The following is a 25,312-nucleotide window of genomic DNA, read 5'->3' as shown; positions in this document are numbered from 1 at the left end:
AAGAACTACATGACGGATCCACAGCCTCGAATTCTTTGACGTTTTACAGGAACCAATAGCGTGAATTGTTTTCTGTGCACGTGCCTAATTTTGTTTTCAGATATTAAATTAAACAGACATACACATGAACAGGCACGTAAGTCATGTAATTACAAAATATTCGTAATTTAATTACAGAAAAAACAGGACTGGTATTAAAATCTGACGCATCGCTGTTGCAACTGTGTCGAAACGAGGTTATGAGTTATAAACTCTATTCTTCTGTCATAACAAATATTCAAAACACGATAATACCAGAAGACATCTTTAAAGGGGGCGTTTCGGAATTTCCTCAAATTCTATCATCGAATTTTGTACCTCAAAAAAGTTAGTTCACGATATTCGAACTAGAAAAAAAACGTCATTAGCACTGAGTGAGTTTATTGTTTTAAGTCGGATGTTTAAAAAGAACAGATTTAAACTGTAACAATATAACAGAATGTACTATTAAACGTGCGATATGCACGTGTTTATAAAAAATAAATAACACTGTTAGGAGAAAGTATAATATAGAGAATGTTGTTGTTTTTTTTACTTTCGCACAAAGCTATTCGAGGGCTATCTGTGCTAGCCGTCCCTAATTTAGCAGTGTAAGACTAGAGGGAAAGCAGCTAGTCATCACCACCTACCGCCAACTCTTGGGCTACTCTTTTACCAACGAATAGTTGGATTGATCGTAACATTATAACGCCCTCACGGATGAAAGGGCGAGCATGTTTGGTGCGACCGGGAACGCCCAGTCGCCTTGTACGTCAGCATATACAGAAATAATAAATATAAATAAACAAAAAATACTCTGAGAATCCGGAATTGACGACAATAATGACGACATGGAAGAATCGATGTTGTTATTTAGTGTTGGATGATCAGTAAAAAATGAACAGAGTTTCTGTTATAAAAAGTTCATAATCTGTGATTCCGGAGTCGATAATTCGAACGTTTTCAAGAAGTACGGAAGGACACAAGATTAGTTAGCTTACATCCGTTTCTTGCTGGAATTTCCATATGCTCGTGTGCACACGTATTTGTAGGTTACGTGTAGTTTTACCAGTATGAATAGTTTCACGAGCTACCACAAGTGTATTTTTATACGACCCACGAGCGCATAAAAATGGGTAGAATGTGTGTGGTTTTAAGCATATTGTTAATTCTAAATGTTGACGTAAATACTAAATGTAACTTAATTTGTGGGTAATGTATTTCGATTATATTTTTTGAATTTGATATTTAACCTTAAAACTTTGTCAATAAAAGGAGTGATAAGAACTGGTGGAGGTTATTTTAAAACAGTGTGTGTGGCTTCCTGGTAGGTTCTGTTTTATCTTAAGATTTTTCATGTGATACAGTGGAAGAAATTAAGGGGATAACCATTAATTTGTAACATGTTATGAATTTTGTAACTTTCTGGGTGGAGACAGAGGTAGTCAGAGCAGATGTTATAGTCTCTGTTTAGAATATTTAGAACAAGGTTATGTTTAAAGAAGCCTGGTACTAAACTGTCGAAACGAGTGTATAAACCAGTAAATGTTTTCTTACGGTAAACACGTGTCGCAAAAATATTGGTTATTTTGTTTATTGGAACGTCTGAAACAAACCTAACAACTTAACGTTTTTTCCGTCTCTCATGTAAAGTTTGTAAATTTCTTACGTGATATAAATTTAAATTTCAAAGGTGCCCAATAAACAAGAGATGATCGTTTTTTTATTTTTGGTTATTAATACCAATCATAAAAGGATGAGTACCTGTACCGTATGGTTAGGTTTTTGTTTGTTTGTTGTTGAGCACAGAGCTACAGAATGAGTTACCAGTGCTGCGCCAAATACTGGTATAGCAACTTCGTTTTTATTATTAAGCCTTCAGACTTAATGCTGAGCCAATAGAAGGAGGCGGCGTGTGACCAGGATGTGAAAACACTGAGACGAAACGCCACTTCACGCGTTTCTGTAAGAAAACTGGGAACGAAATTAATAGTTATGCTACGCTCTCTGCAGTAAAGTTACGTGACATAGTTCACCCATGACTTAAACGTAATAGATTAAATAAATGTGGTCTTGGGGACTGGTGGTTAGCGTGTCGGGCTGCTGATCCACAGAAACTGGTGTATCAGACGAAAGTGTGTAATCATGGCCATCATATTCGATAGTGAAGAAAGTAGTGCCAAGGGAAAGTGTGGGACTTGAAACACTGTTCTTGTTATGTGCGGTTAATCATTGGTTTTCTATATATACAAGAAAAACATTTTACGTGATGTTGGTTGTAGAACAAGAAAGAAGCTTTGACAGAAATAAAAGCAACGGTTATGGTTTTATTCATATCTTTATAAGTGCTAAAACAGACAATACCAGAAGCGAAAAACAACAAGTTTAAATGTCAGTTTTGCGTTTCGTTCTTGAAACATATATTTTTCAAATTTTCGGAACTTGACTGAAGCGCACAGTTAAAAAATATATGAACAAAGTAGTGTTGAAACTGCTCGTGCTGAGGGTAGGGTTAAAGTGTTTGGAATTGAACACAAGAAACAAAGTTATAGATGGAAAGGATAACTAAATTACCCTGGTAGCATTGCAGTTCTGTTAACTATTCAAGATAGACCATAAAACAGAGATAGAATTAATATTCTAATAAAATCGAATGCGGATATATATAAATACATTTAAAGCACAACCATGTTAGAAATATCGCATTTTTTTTTTACAAACCAAAAATGTAAATAAAAAAGAATAAATACGTTGAACCTGATGGTGCTTTGAATATTAATATAGCTTTACTAAGTTTTAGGTTATCACACAATTATTTGTGTACATGCCACTGATAGGATCGTCAACATTCAAATATTTATGCATACATATATTTAACTTCCAGTAAATCTTTTATTATGTGGTACACACGTGTTGCTTTATTTTATAGGTTTGGTTTGTTTTGAATTTCGCGCAAACCTACACGAGGGCTATCTGCGCTTTATTTTATAGAGCAGTCTTATATTTCTAATACTTCAGCCATGTTTATTTTAGTAAATATTCAAAAGACAAATGTCAGTAATTTTCATATAATTAAAATAATTAATATAAACTTGAATCAGTATTTATTTGAATGATCAGATACTATCATATATCTATGGTGAAATTCTTAAGGATCGTCATGTTTTTGCTTTTGTATTTCACGCAGTCACACGAGGGCTACCTAAGCTAGCTGTCCCTAATTTAACAGAGTATGTGTGTGTGTGTGTTTTCTTATAGCAAACCCATATCGAGCTATCTTCTGAGCTCACCGAGGGGAATCGAACCCTTGATTTTAACTTTGTAAATCCGTAGACTTACCGCTGTACTAGCGGGGGGCTTAACAGAGTAAAATTAGAGGGAATGCAGCTAGTCATCACCACCCACCGCCAACTCTTGGGCTACTTTTTTACCAAAGAATAGTGGGATTAAGCAAACATTATAACGTCCCCACGGCTGAAAGGACGAGCATGTTTGGTGTGAAGGGGATTCGAACCCATGACTTTTAGATTGCGAGTTGAGACCCCTAACCATTTGACCATGCCGGGCCAAGGGTTGTCTTATTAACAATGTCACTGAGGCGATAGAAAAAAAAACAGACAATTATTTTCACGTAGGTGCCTCTGACTGTTACACATACGTGCATACAAAACAATATTTTTATACTTTCCATATTTCGCTGTAATAAATATAACTTATGTATGTAACATGACGTTTCACACGTTGTTTTAAAGAATTACTTCAACATGTTACCAAACATTATGCATTTATATATTCGATGCCAATAAGTAGTTTGTTTATTTTGGAATTTTTAAATCCACAGCTGCGCAGTGAGTTATATTCACTGTACTCACCGCAGGGGTTGAACCACGAATTTATAATGAAAGATATAAGCTCTTGAGATTCCCACTGAGTCCTCGGGGAGGGAAGCATCGAATCCTGAATTTCATACAAAGACGTTTCGTTCTCTTGTGCAACAGATCCATAGGATTTATTGCACTTTCGTAAGTTTGTAGATGATATTTTAACAATGAGTAACGTATTTTTCATATAGTGTTTTCTGTTCGAGCAATGGTGACGTTTCGACTTTTAAAAATATATCGTTATGATCGGCATCATTCTCATAACAACTCTAAGAACGACATCTTGTATGAATTCAACTATGTTAACCACAGAAACACTTTTATGAAGGTGCACACTTTCTAAAAAGTGGCTGGTTCTTAAAGTATTGACTGGAAATTGGTTATTATATTTTCGTATGTTTTTTCTCTGGAAAATGAACTAGATGGTGGTGGTCCTATGGAACCTTTTTTTATTTCTCAGAATACCTGTTTTAAAAACGCAACATCCTTATAAAGATGCTTAAATTTGTTTAGTATAGCTATATGAGTAGAAACTAAAAGTAAAAAAATGGCTACTTTTTGATTCACTGTGGAAAGGTGCATACGAGAATAAGAAATACTAAATAAAATAGTTTTAGGCTTAGTTTTGTTACTGCTCTCTATAGAAATTGAATGTTGCACCTAACGTGTAAATTATTGCACGATAATAGAACATTTTATATTTTATTCAAAAATAAGTACAATTGTTCGTGTAAAGTTATTAATTCTGTTAATCTCACGCCTTTACTAAAACTGAGTCCCTAAACAGTGTAGAGGAACTATGGGGTGGCAGTGTGATATAAAAGGCTTATTCTTTTTATCACCGTATTAAGAAAATTTTTACGCTTCTTTTTTCAGTAATACTCAACAATCTACATTGTCGCTTAGTTACAGAAGTGTCACCTACTTGTTTTTAGGCCAACTATGGTGTTTATGCTGAATATTATATTAATTTGTAAAATTATAAACAGATTATTCTTTATGTTAAAATATTTTTATTATTTTGTTGCCTGATGAAGGCCTCCGTAAGAGGGCTGAAAGCTTGATATTAAAGTATCTTAACGTGAAGTTATCTTATCTGTTTATAATTCTACACGTTAATTTACCTACGTTATGAGTCATAAACGACAATTCATGTTAATTTGTTAGAAAGGTTTTTATTATTTATTTATTTTTGATAACTTTGGTGATATAACAGCAAAATATTATTTAATTGAGAAGTTTTATGATATTTAGTTAGAGGCAAAAGCAAAATAAAATATGCCAAGTAATGTTCCACCTATGCTTTTGGTTACGTTTTTTTGTTAAATTAGGGTACAAATAGGCCTAGTATTACTAATGTTATATTCAGTTTTTTTTTTTAAAAACGTTTTATGTTGTGAATAAATGTAAATTAGTAAATATTATTTTGGTGTTTTAAGACATAATTACCTACTTGGCTTTAAAACAAAAGGTAAAAAAACATTTATTATTACAAAATATCTTTTATTATTTCCACAATAGAAAGAATTGGAATTTTGTATCGGAATGTCCGGACGCACTGTTTTCTACTTCCTATCCTAGAATACAGTGAAATGGCCTGACGATACTATTCAAGTCTCTTTCAGAGTGCATACGTGCTTCTGTTCACGATAACATTTCACTTTTATGTAAAGTTTTGACTAAAAATGTGTTTAAAGAATTGTTTTTTCGCGAGTGATGAAATAAGTGATGAGTAGCTGCATTTTGGAAGTATATACAAATTAGTTTTAGTTCAATTCTATAATTTTCTCAAATCATTCAATACAATGGTTTCTCGTCGTTTTCGATTGGCTTTTATACTAGCACATTTATAATTTCCCAGTTTGTTTTCAAATACTTATGCACAATACTCGTACGTGGAGCGTTTAGGCTCAGTATTAATTTGAAAAAAATTGCACACATTCATTTTGAAAAATTTTGTGATAGCTAACACCCAATATAAAAAAAGTAAATCAAACACAAATTGAAGAACTGAGTATCTTGTACAAAGCAAATAGCCCTGGGTTATTTTAAACTTTTAAAACGAATGACGCTCTAATGGCACAGCAGTGTGTCTACCGACTTGTAAGGCCAGCGTCCGGGTTTCGATACCCTTGGTGGGTTGCGCACAGATAGGCTATTGTGTTGCTTTGTACTTAATTTCAAATAAACAAACGAATGATTCTTGGTTATTTCCAACTATATTAAAAGTAGAAGCAGCAACACATACAGTTTTAAAGCTACTGAACAAAGTACTGAATATAAACATTTAACAAGGGTTTCGTTGTCACAAAACAAACTACTAAATATGAATATATAACATGGGTTTCTTGTCATATAAATAAAGTTTTAAATACGAAAATAAAAATATTCATCTGAATAAAGTGCTAAATAACAAACGTATAACACGGGTTTCATCATCGCATGAACAGAGTACTAAATATAAACACATAACACAGGTATCATTGTCACTTAAACAAAGTATTAAATATGAACATATAACACGGGTTTCTTGTCATTTGAATAAAGTATTAAACACGAACAAAACGATAAATTATTCCTATATAGAATGCGGTTACAAGCTCCACGATTTGTGTGATTCAGAATTCGTAAGGAAGCTGGAACGTAATGGATGACGTAAAACGTCGAACTGTAATTTTGATTGGCTGTAATCGAATGACTCTTTGCCAGTTTACACGTTCTAACTTCACATATTCTTCTTTGCTTAAGTGTTTTTACTATTGTATCACAATATTTTCACAAGTGGCAGTAGTGGAACTAAATTGTTAACACCACCACATAGACACTTCATTTATAGAACTGAAGTTATTGTAGACGTAACTGTTCTGAAACCGTTGTTGAATAAACACTATTGCAATGTGGTTTGAAACCTCATTAGAGCAAATAAACCATTCGACAGTGAAGTAGACAATAATACTGTTAAGGAAAATTTGTCTAATCTTACTGTAGACACGTAGAACTATTAGCTCTTGTACAGTTTTAAATTAAATCTTAAGTATCACGAACTCTTGCCCGAATGAGTGTTTTATACGGAGGATCATATTTGATACAACGTACTATACATAATTTGAATAACAAAAAGAAAATATACTGAAAATGACGTGTAGCTTAAGCCGTTGAAATGAGGAACGTAAACAGGTTGTGGCAAGACATCGAAGTGACTTATAAAACCTGTAGGTGTCGTGATTTTCTGTGTGTTAGAGGAGAGATCGGGAATTTGGGTGTCAGTGATTCTGGTCAGTAGAATCTCTAGGTAAAGTGATATTTTAGGTATAACAATGGAAATCGAAAATAACTGGTGTTAACATTGTTAAAATCAGTGAAACATACGTTTATATTTACAGTTTTTCACAGAACGATACATTAGATTATTGTTCGATTTAAAAGTGCAGAGGGAGGAAGTAGGGTAAGATGACATTTAGAACATTTTTTAATTTTCAATAGAATAAGCATTGTGGATAACAGAACTGAGGAAAACAATGGCAGTTATACGTTTCATTTATTACGACCATGTTTTCACCAGTAAAGGTGTCATCAGGTGTACCCAAGGATTTTAATGGTAAAAACATGGTTATAATAAAAGAAGTATTTGTGAAAGGTACAACTGTTTTATTTTATTCAATTTTGTAACTATGAGGTTTCACCAAAAACCGGGATGGCTTCGAGTATGAAGTACATTATAGATAATTTAAAATTCACTTCTCTGCAGCAGTCTTTTAAAATATCTACGGACCCCGTAGTCCTTGCTTGATGAAAAACGTCACTAATACCGACTTGTATATAAGATGGCACAGTATACTCTTAGCAGCACGAGTCCTCCTATTGCTGCAACTGTTGATTCCTAGCATGTTGCGTTTCCTTGTGACGTCGAAGATCCACCTTCCGTTGGAAAGCGCGCCCACAGATGTCACAAGTGAATGGTTTGTAGCCGGTGTGCTTTCTGCAGTGAGTTATCAAGTTGGACGACTGGCTAAAAGCTTTACCACAGATACTACACTTGTGAGGCTTTTCTCCTGTGTAAAATACAAAAAGTGTTAACGAGAGAATTTCTCTATTAATGATACAGAGAGAGAGAAAGGTAAAACTTATCTGAAACTCGAAGATTAAATTTTCAACAAACCTTAGCTTATTGAAAAATATTTCAAGACACCTGTAATAAAGCGAGTTTAAATGAAAGACCTTACAATACTAATGTCACACAGAAAGAATACAGCTGAAACTACATCTTAAACTTTCAACAGTTCTGACCATGCCAATTGTTTCCGGATGAATAAAGACACTTGTAAACAAAGTGCAGAATGTGATAGGGCTAGGTCAGCGGGAAAGTACTGGTCCAGAAATACAACTGTCTATTCCTCTGATAGCACAAAAACTAATTACATAAGTTTAAAATGAAATAATACATTTTGAAAGACAACAAAACTTCATAAGTTAAAGAGGAGTCTTCCTCATAAATTTAGAGAAGGACAATTAGTCTTTTACTGTCTAAGAGAACGATATGAAATATGAATGTTATGTATTACTGTAGAGATAAGTCATCAGAGATTTATATATATAAATAAATTATGAGAAAAATGTTATTTCTAAATACATGTTTAAAAAACATCGACAAGAAACCAAGTCAACAGAAGTAACTTACATACCACCCCTTTTACTCGTAAATAAAACTGGTAAGAATAATACTGACCTGTGTGGATGTAGGTGTGTTTCTTCATGTCCGACTTCTGGTGGAACCGCTTACCACAGTACTGACACGGGTAAGGTCTGGTATCGGAATGGATTAGCAGATGAGTGGACAAGGTGGACGACCTCTTGAAAGTCTTCCCGCATTGCTTGCACTCGAAACTCCTCTCTGCGTTGTGGAGAGCACGGTGCTGGCCCAAACTTACTTCGTGGCCGAATGTTTTATTACATAGTTCACAAGCAAAAGGTCTCTTGCCACTGTGAGATCGACGCACGTGCACCTCCAGACCGTGGGGAGTGCTGAACATTTTTCTGCACTTAACACAAGAAAAAACATCCTCCAGTGCTGTGGACTTTGAGATGGTGTCAGATTGGGACCTAACAGAAAACCCAGGTTTTGTAGAATAGGGAGTCGTAAAGGTGTAGAAGGGAAATCCAAAACAGGTGGCTAGTCCTCCAGGGAAGGGTGGAAATAATTTATCGTGAGTTGATGACAAAAATTCTCTTGGATCTGGGATTCCAAGACTAAAAATTTGGGATGTTGAAGTTGACGGTCTGCAGTAAAGTGATGTATGGTATCCCTCAGTGAGGACAAGTGATTTAGTTAAAAACTCAGGAGTCCATGAAGGTAACCCTAAAGGTCGGTATTCCGGCTTAAACATGGATTCAATACGTAGAGTACGAGTTTTATTTGAAGAGTCTTCAATTTTGTTTCCTATAATGAAGTTTAGTATACGAATAATATTTATTCTAAGAATTAGTACATGTTATTACAATTAGAAAATTCAAATGCTGGTTGCATTGTTGGTAAGTGTTGCAGCAATAATCATAAATCATCTCCAAATTATACTATTTAACTTTTGAATGTGTTTTTAATGTGATGTTGGGAAATGCTAATACGCCTCTTCTTTAACGCTAAGAAGTACAAAAAGTGGAGAATGTTGCTCATGCATTGACCGTTTAAATATCACCTCTCTTTCTAATTTTTAAACGAGTAACGAGAAACATGAAATTAACTATTTTACTCCAAAAAAAAAATATACATTAAATATAAATTTTAAACATTTTAACCGCTCACATAAACTCAACAGATGGCAGCCACGTGTTATAAGTTTGGGGTACCGTTGTTTAGAGTAGTGAAATTTCTAGATTTTTACGACGATTAGAGCTTAAATTATTTGGCCTAACTTTTGATATTATCGGAAAAAAGAAAACCCAGCAAGATTAAAGCGAGCACTATTAGTCCTAGTTCCAGATATAATTGAAAAAAGCAGGACTAAGTTAGGACTATTAGTCCTATCTTTCAGTATTATCGAGAAAACCGGAAAGATTAAAGCCTGGATTAGACCTAGTTTCAGGCAGTTTTGAGAAAAGATGAATATATTTAAGAATATTAGGCTTAGTTTCCGATATTATTGAGAAAACAAGAATAATAACAAAACAAACATAGATGTTTGTGTACGTAGCGTATAGAAGATTTTAAAATAAACTAATAAGGATTAAATGATAAAATGATAAGTAAAAAAAAGTTATTTGAATAACCAGGTTGAAAGCGAAAGCACCACTAGAGATGTAGTCATCCGCGACCTGACAATCTGAGAGCCAGAAATATGTATATTTAACTGACGAACAGCATCAGAAGGTCCTAACTGGTTTCTATAAATCAAGTTTTATTCTCGACGAATCGCAGGTAAGAATGTACCGTACTTAAAAGTTCTGGACTGTTTTATCATTGTTCCGTTTATATACAACGTAAAACATTCTTTTTATTCGCAAGGCATGAAACAAGGTATATGTTGACGAGGTATAGGAATTGTGTGCAGGGAAGTTGTTTGTTTTACAATTGTGTCCGCATTGTACACGTAAATCACATGAAGAAAAAAAATATGATGAAAATTTACATAACTATTAATAATATTTACCTGTTGCCTGGCTTTTTATGAATGTTATACAATAGTTTAACAGCAATCACTAATATTCTGTGAAAGAGTGGTAGTTAAAGCTAAAGAATGCTAGTTGTCGCTAAAGAATATTAATTAATGGTTACTGTTAAATATTTTTAACTTTAAATTAACAGTCTTGATTTAATTCTAATGTTTAATATTAGTTACTTTTATTACTTTAAATTTTTATCATATAGTAATTTTTTTAGTTACAGAAACTGTGTGCATTATTAGCTTAATGTATTTAGGACTAACCTAAATTTCATAGGCTGGCCAAACCTCGTGAGATATTACTGGGTTTGCACTCGAAAGTACAATTAACAGCTTGGGTACACGACTGACAAAACAAAGCATTCAAATATTTACAATAAGGAACGCTAGAAACTTGTATTTAATCAGCTTTGTTCATTACTGTATTATTATTATTTTTCTAAAAATCTGCTTTAAGAATGTAGTTGATTTGATCGGATGTTAATATTCGTGATAATCACAGATTAAATGCTCAAAAAAGGTAGAAACTCTTAGGTAGGCGAAGTGGAATTGTTTTAAAAAAATATAAACACAAGGAACGACAATTTAAGTGTTGATGAATAAATACTTTCTGACGGAACATTAGAACTCATGCGCATCCGAAAAAGCAGCTCAAGTCAGTCCTGTTACTAGTGCCGCCTTAAAAAATAAGTTTTGGTACTCAGTACCGGTGAATAGTGATAGAATTATTACTCGCTAGTACATAGGTAAGTCTACGGCCTTACAACGCTAAAATCATCGTTTCGATTTCCCGCCGTGGCTTTGCTATAAGAAAACACACACACACCGATGGAATTGGTTACTTTTAAAGAATAATTATTATTAAATGACAAAAGTTATCGATTATTGTTAAATAATTTTAGTTGTTATTAAAGAAAATTAATTATTGATTACTGTTAAATAATGGTAGTTATTGTTAAATATTAGTGAGAAAGACACATCATTCTATGAAAATACCATATTGCCCCTAATTAACACGCCCCCTGGTGTTTTTATAATGATTATGGTGTGTGACAGCAATAGTAATCCAACATAATCCACTTCTATTACAATATTTTTGGTTTGTAAAACAAAAGAAGAAAAACAAACACACACACGCATTGAAATCAACAAATTGCATGTGAAAAAAGAACCCGAAACTAAACAAGTACTACAAACAAATACTATAACAAGTGCACTCCTTTGTAGTTTGAAACGCGCCTTCGGGAGTGTTAATTTGGTAAAATACTGTAAAATATTAAAAAGAAAGAGGGACTTGCTGGAATTTCGATCGCAGTAGTTTTATTGACAAAAGCATGAGTCTCGTAAGTAGAATTGTGGGTTCAAATCCTTCCTCGTGAGTTTTAAATTTATTGAAAGATTTGTTTGTATCTTGTGAAGCATAGAGTTACATAGGGATGTATGTGCGCTTTGTCCACCACGGGGATTGGAACTCGATTGTAGATTGATCATTGCTATGTAACATTTATATACAAATATTTCTCTTGCACGACAAACTAGGCTAGTGTTACTTCTTCATACATTCGGATTAAGCCCTGCCAGTCTTGACAGAAATGCTAAAATAATTCTTCGGGACTCGCTGTAAATGTCCCAAGTTCTAAATACCAAAAATATAAATCCAAAAATTCAAGGACTCGGCATGGCAAGGTGGTTAAGGCACTCGACCTGTAATCCGAGGATCGCGGGTTCGAATCCCCATCACACCAAACATGCTTGCCCTTTCAGCCGTGGAGGTGTTATAATGTGACGATCAATCCCACTATTCGTTGATAAAAGAGTAGCCCAAGAATTGGCGGTGGGTGGTAATTGATCACTAGCTGTCTTCCCTCTAGTCTTACACTGTTAAATTAGGGACGGCTAACGCAGATACCCCTTGTGTAGCTTTGCGCGAAATTCAATACAAACCAAACCAATAATTCAGCTGAATTAAGCAGATGACGTTGGTGTTGGTTACGTAATGCATACTAAATTACAAAATTAAAACTCCACGTCTGACGAAGTCTATTTTTATACTAAAGCCACCGCGGGTAATCGAACTCCTGATTTTAACGTCATATGTCCTTAAATGTACCGTCGTCCTACCGGGGGTCAGAGAAAACATCCCAATGTTCCTCTCGAAACATGTTTATTGTCCACGTGAAGTAATCATGTTTATAAATCGTTGATTGTTAAATTACTATATTATTATCGTAATGTCTTTCTGCACAAACGTATGGCTTGGTTAGTTATGAGTGTACACGGAGTATTATTGTTTCATAACGCACAGTCAATTTTTCAGCAAACTATTGACTAATCCGGTTATTAATAACGTTATGATAAACACTGATTTCAAATATCCATCTATTTTTCCCCTCTAACTGAATGCTATTGTTTGTTGAGTTAGGTAACTTATTCTATTTCATATTATGTGTCTGTATTTTTTGTGTAGTGACCAACTGTGTATTATTATTGTTGGTTTCTTAACAGTCCACGTGTCTCTCTTTTCATCCTATCTTTCCAACTGTTTAGTTACCTGCTTCCCTAATCGGCCCGGCATGGTCAAGCGTGTTAAGGCGTTCGACTCGTAATCCGGGGTTGCGGGTTCGAATCTCGGTCTCACCAAACATGCTTGCCTTTTCAGCCGTGAGGGCGTTATAATGTGACGATTAATCCCACTATTCGTTGGTTAAAGAGTAGCCGAAGAGTTGGCGGTGGGTGGTGATGAGTAGCTACCTTCCTTCTAGTCTTACACTGCTAAATTAGGGACGGCTAGCGTGAAATTCAAAAATAAATACAAGCTTCCCTTATCTTTTGTCTTCAATTGTGTGCCTATGTATTTAAATTACTAAATATGTGTATGTTTGTATATTTATTTATTTAACAATATTATACAACTGTACTAATTTTAACAACTAAAAATCCTATCATTTTGTTCATGAACTATCTATTTACAAGATAACCAAATACAATACAGAAGCACCTTCCGGCAAGTAGGCGACACGTTTTCTTCTTTCATATATAAAAAAGCAGACAACAAGTCATTGCATATATATATAGAGAGAGAGCAATATTTGGTAAAAATTAAATATATACCTACAACAGATATTTGATGACGAAATATATATGTAACCTGTAATGCACGAATTGCTCAACCTATTGACTTATGATTATAACAAAAGCAAGGTTCGAGTATGTAGCATACCTGTTCCTCGCTAAATGTTGCACTATAGGAGTGAATGAATTACTGGTTGTTGACAACAGTCTACAAACAGAAGCATGGTCTGCACGCAATCGTCGTTTGTTCAGGAACTTATGAAAGTTAAAGTTTGGTTTATGAATTCGTACATAACTTTAGCAACCAAATAATAAAAAAAAAAGCTAAACAAATTGTTGAAGATATAAAACATTAACATTCATGTCAAATATTTCTTAAAATGTGCCTGTAAGAGAGTAATTCTTGAACTTCCCGAAAGATGGCGGGGAAAGAGCAAGGTATTAATATTACACGTGTTTGGTCGTTATTTAAATGATCCAGTTGTACATTTTTCATACCCAGCATTCATTTTCGGTTGAATTCATGATAACTTAATTCATTACCCCCCCAAAAAACAAACAAACAAAAACGATGAGATATATGAAGAGGCCCTTACGAACCCAATTCGCTTAGATATTCTAGAAGTCCTTCGACTGTTCATAAAAGAGGCGGAATCAGACACCTCTTACTGACCCAGATGGTCACTTCTCCTCTTCTACGCACAGTCAAAACAAATTCCAATTCTCCTCGTATCATACCCGCGATACAACAAAATTCTGAGAAAATCTATTTATTATAAATATTTTAATATCTAGTTCTGTAAACATAAATTCCTTTTCATAGAAAATTATTGAAATGCAAGCTACCTGAAGTCGATAAGTGCGAAAATCACCCAAACAATTTCTATTACTTTTGTGGAATATACAGTTTCACAAAAGAAAAAAAAATACACACACAAAGTAAAAATAACTTACTGTCACTATTTTTGGTTAAAATTGGTGAACAAGAAAAATACTGGGTTCCACATGTGTGTTTTACAGTTTACACATTTGATGTGAGAAGGATATAAATTTTTAGACGAAGTAAGGTGTGTGGAATAACAAAAATTAATATATTATTTCATATTTCTACTCCATTAAAATCTTTTTACTGAGAACTAAAGCAAAGTAGCTTTTGAAAACTGACAAACGACGTCTTTAGCAGAAGTATTAAAATCACAGCAAAGTTTACAAAGATTTATTCTTTTTCTCGGGTTATGGATGGATTTGGTTGGTTTGGAAGGTTGCACAAAGCTACACAAGGGCTAGCTGCAACAGCCGTCCCTAATTTAGCAGTGTAAGACGAGAAGGAAGGCAGCTAGTCATCACCACTCGCCTCCATCTGTTGAGCTACTCTTTTACCATTGAATAGTGGGATTCAATCCCCGCGCACCAAACATGCTCACCCTTTCAGCCGTGGAGACGTTATAATGTTACGGTCAATCGCACTATTTGTTGGTAAAAGAGTAGTCCAAGAGTTGGCGGTGGGTGGTGATGACTAGCTCTTTTCCCTCTAGTCTTACACTACTAAGTTAGGGACGGCTGGCGCAGATAGCTCTCGTGTAACTTTGAGCGAAATTAAAAAACAAACAAACAACTGTTGAAAATTATTCTAATACAACCATCCTACTTAACAACATGCTACAAGTCTGTACAGGGCCTATATACGTTTTGTTACATTAATAAATATAAACTTTTATTTCTTTATTTTTTTATATTAAGATTTATAATTTTCTCCAAGACAGTTGTAAATATTTATTTATTAAATACAAAAACACGAATACCTGAATCTTTTAATGCTTTCTTAATTGGATTAACCCGGAAAAATCAATCTGTTTTGAAAATGAAGAAGGTTTTTGATTTAATTTGTGTCAAATTTCGTGCGAAGCCACAAGAGGGCTATCAGTGAGAGCAGTCCCTAATTTATCAGTGACACACTACTGGTATGACAGTTAGTTAACACCATCCACCGCCAACGTTTTGACTATTCGTTTTTCAACAAATAGACGGATTTGCCGTCACGATATAATGTCCACACGTTGAAAAATGTCGAAAAATAGTACATTCGAAATAAAGTTTTCTTTATTACCTAGTCAAACCATTTTCAGAGTTTTATGTACTAAAAATTAGTTTGTTTTGTTTTGTATTAAACGCAAGTCCCCCAGTGACACAGCGGTATGTCTGCGGACTTACACACTAAAAACCGGGTTTCGATGGCCGTGGTGGGCAGAGCACAGATAGCCCATTGTGTAGCTTTGTGCTTAATACTAAATAAACAAACAAATTAAACGCATAGCTACACAATAGGCTATGTGCGTCATGCCTACCCAGAGGTATTAAACCGCAAATCGTATCAAAATTGGTACGTTCCATCTTATTTGATATCAATAATGTTCTCAAGTGTGCATTGTAATAAATGGACAGTTTGACTACCTTTGTATTCTCATACGAAAGTGCTAATAAAAACTAATTAATAATTCATGTCAATTAGCCGTTAGTTTCTTTTCACAAAATATTGTTTATAATTTACATGGAAATTGTAGTTGTACATTAACGAAAACTGTTGACTATTGATTTAAGATCATTTGTAACTTGAGTACCCCCGATGTGGAAGAGGTAAGTCTACAGACTTGTTATGCATTCGATTCCCCGTGGTGGACACAGCAGGTGGCCTAGTGTGGCTTTGTTCAAACACGAATACATCGTTATGCCAGTCAACATACTCTTCATATGTGTACATACATATTTTTTGGAGTCAGTCGTGTTTTATGAACAAACAGTAAATTAAACATGTTATATAGTTACTGGGAAGGCTTTTCACTAGATTTTGGTACATGGCTGCAGGGATTTGCTCCTATTCAGCCACAAAAGCATTAGTGAGATCGGGCACTGATGTAGGACGAGACCATTATTCCTCTTCCACAAAACATTACCGTTGGCACAATACATCCGGGCAGGTAGCGTTATCCTGGCATTCGCCAAACACAGATCCGTCTGCCAGACTGTCAGATAGTGAAGCGTGATTCATCACTCCAAAGAACACATTTCTTCTGCTCCAGAGTCCAATGGTGGTGTGCTTTATTCCACTTCAGCCGACGCTTGGCATTGCGCATGGTGTTCTTAGGCTTGTGTGCGGCTGCTCGGCCATGTAAATCCATTTCATGAAGCTCCCGACGAACAGTTCTTGTGCTGACGTTGCTTCCAGAGGCAATTTGGAACTCGTTAGTGAGTGTTGCAACTGTGGACAGACGATTTTCACGCAGTTCAGCACTAGGCGGTCCCGCTCTGTGAATTTGTGTGGCCTACCGCTTCGTGGCTGAGCTGTTGTTGCTTCTAGACGTTTCCACTTCACAATAACAACACTTACAGTTGATCGGGGCAGCTCTAGCAGGGCAGAAATTTGGCAAACTGATTTGTTGGAAAGGTGGCATCCTATGACAATGCCACGTTGAAAGTCTCTGAGCTCTTCAGTACAACCCATTCTACTGCCAATGTTTGTCCACGGAGATTGCATGGTTGTATGCCTGATTTTATGTACCTATTAGCAATAGGTGTGGCTGAAATAGGCGAACCCACTAATTAGAAGGGGTGTCCACATACTTTTGGCCATGTAGTTCATCTTTCATGGTACCTTATGCAGTGTTTCAACTTCACAGAAAGAAGCTATCAAGGAGCTAGCATATGGCACCGGCATACGATACGAGAAATCAGTTTAATAAATCTTAGTACAAACAGTGTTTAACACTGTATGTCAAGTTTTGTTGTCTTGCCACGACTCAAAAAAGCGTAGAAAATTGTCAGTAGAGCAGACAGTTCACATAAAAGCTTATGTCATGCTAGTTGGACTCTATGACAATTTGCTGCCGACTTGAAATGCACCCCAAATATTTGGTTCAAAGGTTAGGTTGTGCGTCAGGCAGAAAAATGGTGAAAGATTCTTATCTCATTGCATAGCACCTACCATGAAAGATAAGGGAGACAGTGTAATGGTTTGGGGGTGTTTGTCTGCTGAGGCGATACGAGATATTTACAAAATATATGAACTAATGGACCATCAGATACTGATCCATCATGGTTTACCAGTGGTTTGATTATTATTGGTAAAGGATTCTACTACCAAGAAAATAATGACTCCAGACACCCATCCAATATATGTAGAAATTACCAAGCTACGAAAGAAGTTGCTATCATTTAAATGATACAATAGCCCCCACAGATCCCCGGTCTTTACCTAATTGAACGTGTTTGTAATTTGATAGATCAACACTTTTCAAGTCAAGTTACTTCCAAATATATTTTATGGGAGTGTATTAGAAACATTTGGAGTAAAGTCCCAAAGAACACTTTAATTAAATACGTTCCAACATAAGACTGTCTGCAGTTATTAAAGCAAAAGAAGGACCACAAAATGTTAACTGTTTACTAAACTCAATCACTTCTACTGATTTTCTGTTGTGCTAAATATGAACATTAATAACATTCTGATGTGATTCACCTGTGATTTACCTTCCATTGTTATGTGAAAGTAGCCTGAAATCTACTGTTTGACGTTGTCCTAACACTTTTGCACAGCGCTGTATATATATATATATATTTGTTTAGTAGGTCATGATCTTTCTTTATAAATTCGTTCCCCTTGACTTCTGTTTCTGGAATTACTGTCTATTAAACACGAATACTTTGTACAACACGTCATCTATAGTCACTACAGTGACGACCTTCACTGTCAGTGCAAGCTTTTACGAAATAATTTTAAACGACGCATCCGCCGTCGGCAGAGGGGTTATTGCCATAGTGGCGTCTTCCTTTTTATTCTGCTAATGCCCGTGAGGAGGCACGAGACAAGTTGATTTCGAGGGTATTAAAAATAGGTAGTTAACTGTGGTTCTGTTGAATCAACAGGCTGCATGGTGCATTCCTGCAAAAAATAATTACTTCCATGCAAGTAATTTATGACATTAGGCAGGGTGTTTTTTTTTCTGGGGTTGGGGGAGGTTATTAGTCACTCGTCGTCAGAAATGTGCGTGGAAGAGCTGCTCACTTTCTATTGGTCGTAAATTTTGAAATCTACCATTTATGGAGATTGTCATATATCTTGTCCATATTACAGTTAGATGGATTTTGATTCTCTAGATTCTAAGGATTCCGTCTCCGTCATTTTCTGATGTACAACGAAACTTATTGGTACTTAATGCAAGACCAAGTGAGTGTACAGAGCAGTGTGGAAAGTGAGGTCGATTTATGTTAATTTTCCTAGCTTAAAGGAGAAATACTCTTTTCTCACAATCATCTGTCAGTTTTCTTTTCCATGACATGGGGATACCTATACCCAGGGTTGAAATCATAATAGAGATAAATAAATATTTTATGCAAAGAGAGATAGAGAGAGAGAAAAGAAAGAGGGATAGATCCACCATGTTAAAATATCACATCATTTTCATTCGGGTTTGTTTATGTTTATGTAAAAATTAATATTTATTATTGTCCAGCAAAAGTCAAAATTTTACTACGTTTTCAAAGGGTAGAAACGTTTCAACAAAACTTGTGAAGAAAAAGAACGTTCTGTTCCACCATTAACCACGACCAGTGGCGTAGCAGTAGGTGGCGCAGCTGTGAGAATAGTATTTGAAATTTGGAATGATATATTGTAGAGCACAAAAAAAAACATTTTAATTGGTCAGAAGACTCTTTGATCACGACCAAAGTGTTCCAGTTCGATACTATGTTTCGTTTGGTCTCGGTTTGGTTTGTCTTGAATTTCGCGCAAAGCTACACGAGAGCTATCTGCTCTAGCCGTCCATAATTTAAAAGTGTAAGACTAGAGGAAAGGCAGCTAGTCGTCATCACCCACCGCCAACTCTTTCACCAACGAATAGTGGGATTGATCATCACATTATAACGCTCCTACGGCTGAAAGGGCGAGTATGTTTGATGCGACGAGGAGTCGAACCTGCGACCCTCAGGTGAACCTTCAACAGTTGAGTAAAACCAGTTACTGTAAAGCTGTTTGATACTCAAACGGATGGACTCATAACTCTGTCAAATTTATAAAATCTCATGCCTTTGAAGTCCTTTTTGAAGACGTCGTGAAAAAATATTATTCATCCCACTAAGTATCCACCATCTTCAAAAAATATTATTCATCCCACTAAGTATCCACCCTCTTAACAAAAAATTATTCAACCAACTAAGTATCCACCATCTTCAAAAATATTATTCAACCCACTAAGTATCCACCATCTTTAAAAAAATATAATTCAACTCAATAAGTATCAACCATCTTCAAAAAAAATTATTCAACCCACTAAGTATCCACCATCTTCAAAAAAAAAAAAAGAAAAGATTTTCATCAGAATGGTTAGGTTGATTTATTGGTATCTTTATGAATAAAAGTAAGAAAAACATAGTCCTAAGTAAAAGATTGGTTTGGTTTGTTTTTTGGAATTTCGCACAAAGCTATTCGAGGGCTATCTGTGCTATCCGTCCCTAATTTAGCAGTGTAAGACTAGAGGGAAGGCAGCTAGCCATCACCACCCACCGCCAACTCTTGGGCTACTCTTTTACTACCGAAAAGTGGGATTGACTGTCACATTATAACGCCCCCACGGGTGGGAGAGCGAGCATGGTTGGCGCGACTCGGGCGCGAACCCGCAGATTACGAAGCGCACGCCTTAACGCGCTAGGCCATGCCAGGCCTCCCTAAGTAAAAGAATAGCGAACATCAAACTTTGCAAGATAGGCGTTTGCTCTAAACAGTGTTTACTAACTATAGAAACTGACCGTTTCTTAAAAGTTAAGGGCCCGGCATGGCCAGGTGGGTTAAGGCGTTCGATTCGTAATATGAGGGTCGCGGATTCGAGTCCCCGTCGCACCAAACATGCTCGCCCTCTCAGTCGTGGGGGCGTTCTAATGCTACGGTCAATCCCACTATTGTTCCTAGAAGAGTAGCCCAACAGTTGTCGATGAGAGATAGCTACCTTCATTCTGGTCTTACACTGCTAAAGTAGGGACGGCTAGCGCAGATACGTAGTTTTGTGCGACAGTTCAAGAAACAAACAAATTCACCCACACAAAGTGGTATAGCGATATGCCTGCAAACTTACAAAGCGAAAAACTGGGTTTCCATACCCCTGGAAGATAGCTCTTTGTGTATCGTTATGCATAACTTTAAACAAAGATCTGTCTTGTTCCCAAATGATTGAGGCTTTGTTGACCCTGCTTCTCCATTATTATTTTGTTGCAACTGAATAAGAAATTGTGTGAAAACATCACAAATATGGAAAGGAAGAGATGAAATCTTGCAATAAAGACAGTATTTATAAAATTAATCTTTTTCTGAAAGTTACGATTTCGCACTGTAAGGCAAGCTACTGTAAAGATGTTCAGTTCTTGTTATTACATAAAATCACGTTTAAACTTTCTTACTCTATAGGTGTTCAGTTCTTGTTATTACGTAACACCATGTATAAACTTTCTTACTCTATAGGTGTTCAGTTCTTGTTATTACGTAAAACCGTGTATAAACTTTCTTACTCTATAGGTGTTCAGTTCTTGTTATTACGTAAAACCGTGTATAAACTTTCTTACTCTATAGAAGTTCAGTTCTTGTTATTACGTAACACCATGTATAAACTTTCTTACTCTATAGGTGTTCAGTTCTTGTTATTACGTAAAACCGTGTATAAACTTTCTTACTCTATAGATGTTCAGTTCTTGTTATTACGTAAAACCGTGTATAAACTTTCTTACTCTATAGGTGTTCAGTGCTTGTTATTACGTAAGACCATGTATAAACTTTCTTACTCTATAGGTGTTCAGTTCTTGTTATTACTTAAAACCATGTATAAACTTTCTTACTCTATAGGTGTTCAGTTCTTGTTATTACGTAAAACCACGTATAAACTTTCTTACTCTATAGGTGTTCAGTTCTTGTTATTACGTAAAACCATGTATAAACTTTCTTACTCTATAGGTGTTCAGCTCTTGTTATTACGTAAAACCACGTATAAACTTTCTTACTCTATAGGTGCTCAGTTCTTGTTATTACGTAAAACCATGTATAAACTTTCTTACTCTATAGGTGTTCAGTTCTTGTTATTACGTAAAACCATGTATAAACTTTCTTACTCTATAGGTGTTCAGTTCTTGTTATTACGTAAAACCATGTATAAACTTTCTTACTCTATAGGTGTTCAGTTCTTGTTATTACGTAAAACCATGTATAAACTTTCTTACTCTATAGGTGTTCAGTTCTTGTTATTACGTAAAACCACGTATAAACTTTTTCACTCTATAGGTGTTCAGTTCTTGTTATTACTTAAAACCATCTATAAACTGTCTTACTCTATAGATGTTTAGTTTTTGTTATTACGTAAAACCATGTATAAACTGTCTTACTCTATACGTGTTCATTTCTTGTTATTACGTAAAACCACGTATAAACTTTTTCACTCTATAGGTGTTCAGTTCTTGTTATTACTTAAAACCATGTATAAACTGTCTCACTCTATAGATGTTTAGTTTTTGTTATTACTTTAAACCATGTATAAACTGTCTTACTCTATAGATGTTTAGTTTTTGTTATTACGTAAAACAGTGTATAAACTGTCTTACTCTATAGATGTTTAGTTTTTGTTATTACGTAAAACCATGTATAAACTGTCTTACTCTATAGATGTTTAGTTTTTGTTATTACGTAAAACCATGTATAAACTGTCTTACTCTATAGATGTTTAGTTTTTGTTATTACGTAAAACCATGTATAAACTGTCTTACTCTATAGGTGTTCATTTCTTGTTATTACGTAAAACCATGTATAAACTGTCTTACTCCATAGATGTTTAGTTTTTGTTATTACGTAAAACAGTGTATAAACTGTCTTACTCTATAGATGTTTAGTTTTTGTTATTACGTAAAACCATGTATAAACTGTCTTACTCTATAGATGTTTAGTTTTTGTTATTACGTAAAACAGTGTATAAACTGTCTTACTCTATACGTGTTCATTTCTTGTTATTACGTAAAACCATGTATAAACTTTCTTACTCTATAGGTGTTCAGTTCTTGTTATTACTTAAAACCATGTATAAACTTTCTTACTCCAAAGGTGTTCAGTTCTTGTTATTACGTAAAACCACGTATAAACTTTTTCACTCTATAGGTGTTCAGTTCTTGTTATTACTTAAAACCATGTATAAACTTTCTTACTCTATAGATGTTTAGTTTTTGTTATTACGTAAAACAGTGTATAAACTGTCTTACTCTATAGATGTTTAGTTTTTGTTATTACGTAAAACCATGTATAAACTGTCTTACTCTATAGATGTTTAGTTTTTGTTATTACGTAAAACCATGTATAAACTGTCTTACTCTATAGATGTTTAGTTTTTGTTATTACGTAAAACAGTGTATAAACTGTCTTACTCTATAGATGTTTAGTTTTTCTTATTACGTAAAACCATGTATAAACTGTCTTACTCTATAGATGTTTAGTTTTTGTTATTACGTAAAACAGTGTATAAACTGTCTTACTCTATAGATGTTTAGTTTTTGTTATTACGTAAAACCATGTATAAACTGTCTTACTCTATACGTGTTCATTTCTTGTAATTACGTAAAACCATGTATAAACTGTCTTACTCTATACGGGTTCATTTCTTGTTATTACGTAAAACCATCTATAAACTTTCTTACTCTATAGGTGTTCAGTTCTTGTTATTACTTAAAACCATGTATAAACTTTCTTACTCTATAGATGTTTAGTTTTTGTTATTACTTTAAACCATGTATAAACTGTCTTACTCTATAGATGTTTAGTTTTTGTTATTACGTAAAACAGTGTATAAACTGTCTTACTCTATAGATGTTTAGTTTTTGTTATTACGTAAAACCATGTATAAACTGTCTTACTCTATACGTGTTCATTTCTTGTTATTACGTAAAACCATGTATAAACTGTCTTACTCTATACGTGTTCATTTCTTGTTATTACGTAAAACCATCTATAAACTTTCTTACTCTATAGGTGTTCAGTTCTTGTTATTACTTAAAACCATGTATAAACTTTCTTACTCTATAGATGTTTAGTTTTTGTTATTACTTTAAACCATGTATAAACTGTCTTACTCTATAGATGTTTAGTTTTTGTTATTACGTAAAACAGTGTATAAACTGTCTTACTCTATAGATGTTTATTTTTTGTTATTACGTAAAACCATGTATAAACTGTCTTACTCTATAGATGTTTAGTTTTTGTTATTACGTAAAACAGTGTATAAACTGTCTTACTCTATAGATGTTTAGTTTTTGTTATTACGTAAAACCATGTATAAACTGTCTTACTCTATACGTGTTCATTTCTTGTTATTACGTAAAACCATGTATAAACTTTCTTACTCTATACGTGTTCATTTCTTGTTATTACGTAAAACAGTGTATAAACTGTCTTACTCTATAGATGTTTAGTTTTTGTTATTACGTAAAACCATGTATAAACTGTCTTACTCTATACGTGTTCATTTCTTGTTATTACTTAAAACCATGTATAAACTTTCTTACTCTATAGGTGTTCAGTTCTTGTTATTACTTAAAACCATGTATAAACTTTCTTACTCTATAGGTGTTCAGTTCTTGTTATTACGTAAAACCATGTATAAACTGTCTTACTCTATACGTGTTCATTTCTTGTTATTACGTAAAACCATGTATAAACTTTCTTACTCTATAGGTGTTCAGTTCTTGTTATTACTTAAAACCATGTATAAACTTTCTTACTCTATAGGTGTTCAGTTCTTGTTATTACGTAAAACCATGTATAAACTGTCTTACTCCATACGTGTTCATTTCTTGTTATTACGTAAAACCATGTATAAACTTTCTTACTCTATAGGTGTTCAGTTCTTGTTATTACGTAAAACCATGTATAAACTGTCTTACTCTATACGTGTTCATTTCTTGTTATTACATAAAACCATGTATAAACTTTCTTACTCTATAGGTGTTCAGTTCTTGTTATTACTTAAAACCATGTATAAACTTTCTTACTCTATAGGTGTTCAGTTCTTGTTATTACGTAAAACAGTGTATAAACTGTCTTACTCTATACGTGTTCATTTCTTGTTATTACGTAAAACCATGTATAAACTTTCTTACTCTATAGGTGTTCAGTTCTTGTTATTACGTAAAACCATGTATAAACTGTCTTACTCTATAGGTGTTCAGTTCTTGTTATTACGTAAAACCATGTATAAACTGTCTTACTTTATACGTGTTCATTTCTTGTTATTACGTAAAGCCATGTATAAACTTTCTTACTCTATAGGTGTTCAGTTCTTGTTATTACTTAAAACCATGTATAAACTTTCTTACTCTATAGGTGTTCAGTTCTTGTTATTACTTAAAACCATGTATAAACTTTCTTACTCTATAGGTGTTCAGTTCTTGTTATTACGTAAAACCATGTATAAACTGTCTTACTCTATAGGTGTTCATTTCTTGTTATTACGTAAAACCATGTATAAACTTTCTTACTCTATAGGTGTTCAGTTCTTGTTATTACTTAAAACCATGTATAAACTTTCTTACTCTATAGGTGTTCAGTTCTTGTTATTACGTAAAACCATGTATAAACTGTCTTACTCTATACGTGTTCATTTCTTGTTATTACGT

General features: G+C 34.4%; 1 protein-coding gene across 1 annotated transcript in view; it reads right to left on the bottom strand.

Moving 5' to 3' along the window:
- Positions 1 to 2,339: 2,339 nt before the first annotated feature.
- LOC143247657 (uncharacterized) overlaps positions 2,340 to 25,312 on the bottom strand; it is a 54,807-nt gene continuing 31,834 nt past the window's right edge. The window contains exons 3-4 of the mRNA XM_076496037.1: positions 8,626 to 9,336; positions 2,340 to 7,951 (exon numbers count right to left, since the gene is read on the bottom strand). Of these exons, the coding sequence (XP_076352152.1) occupies positions 7,758 to 7,951; positions 8,626 to 9,336 (905 nt within the window). The 3' untranslated portion in view covers positions 2,340 to 7,757. The remainder of the gene's footprint in view (positions 7,952 to 8,625; positions 9,337 to 25,312) is intronic.

This window comes from Tachypleus tridentatus, chromosome 3, assembly GCF_004210375.1.
Source record: "Tachypleus tridentatus isolate NWPU-2018 chromosome 3, ASM421037v1, whole genome shotgun sequence".
In the NCBI taxonomy this organism is placed as follows: domain Eukaryota; kingdom Metazoa; phylum Arthropoda; class Merostomata; order Xiphosura; family Limulidae; genus Tachypleus; species Tachypleus tridentatus.
This window is presented reverse-complemented; position numbering and strand designations above follow the sequence as displayed.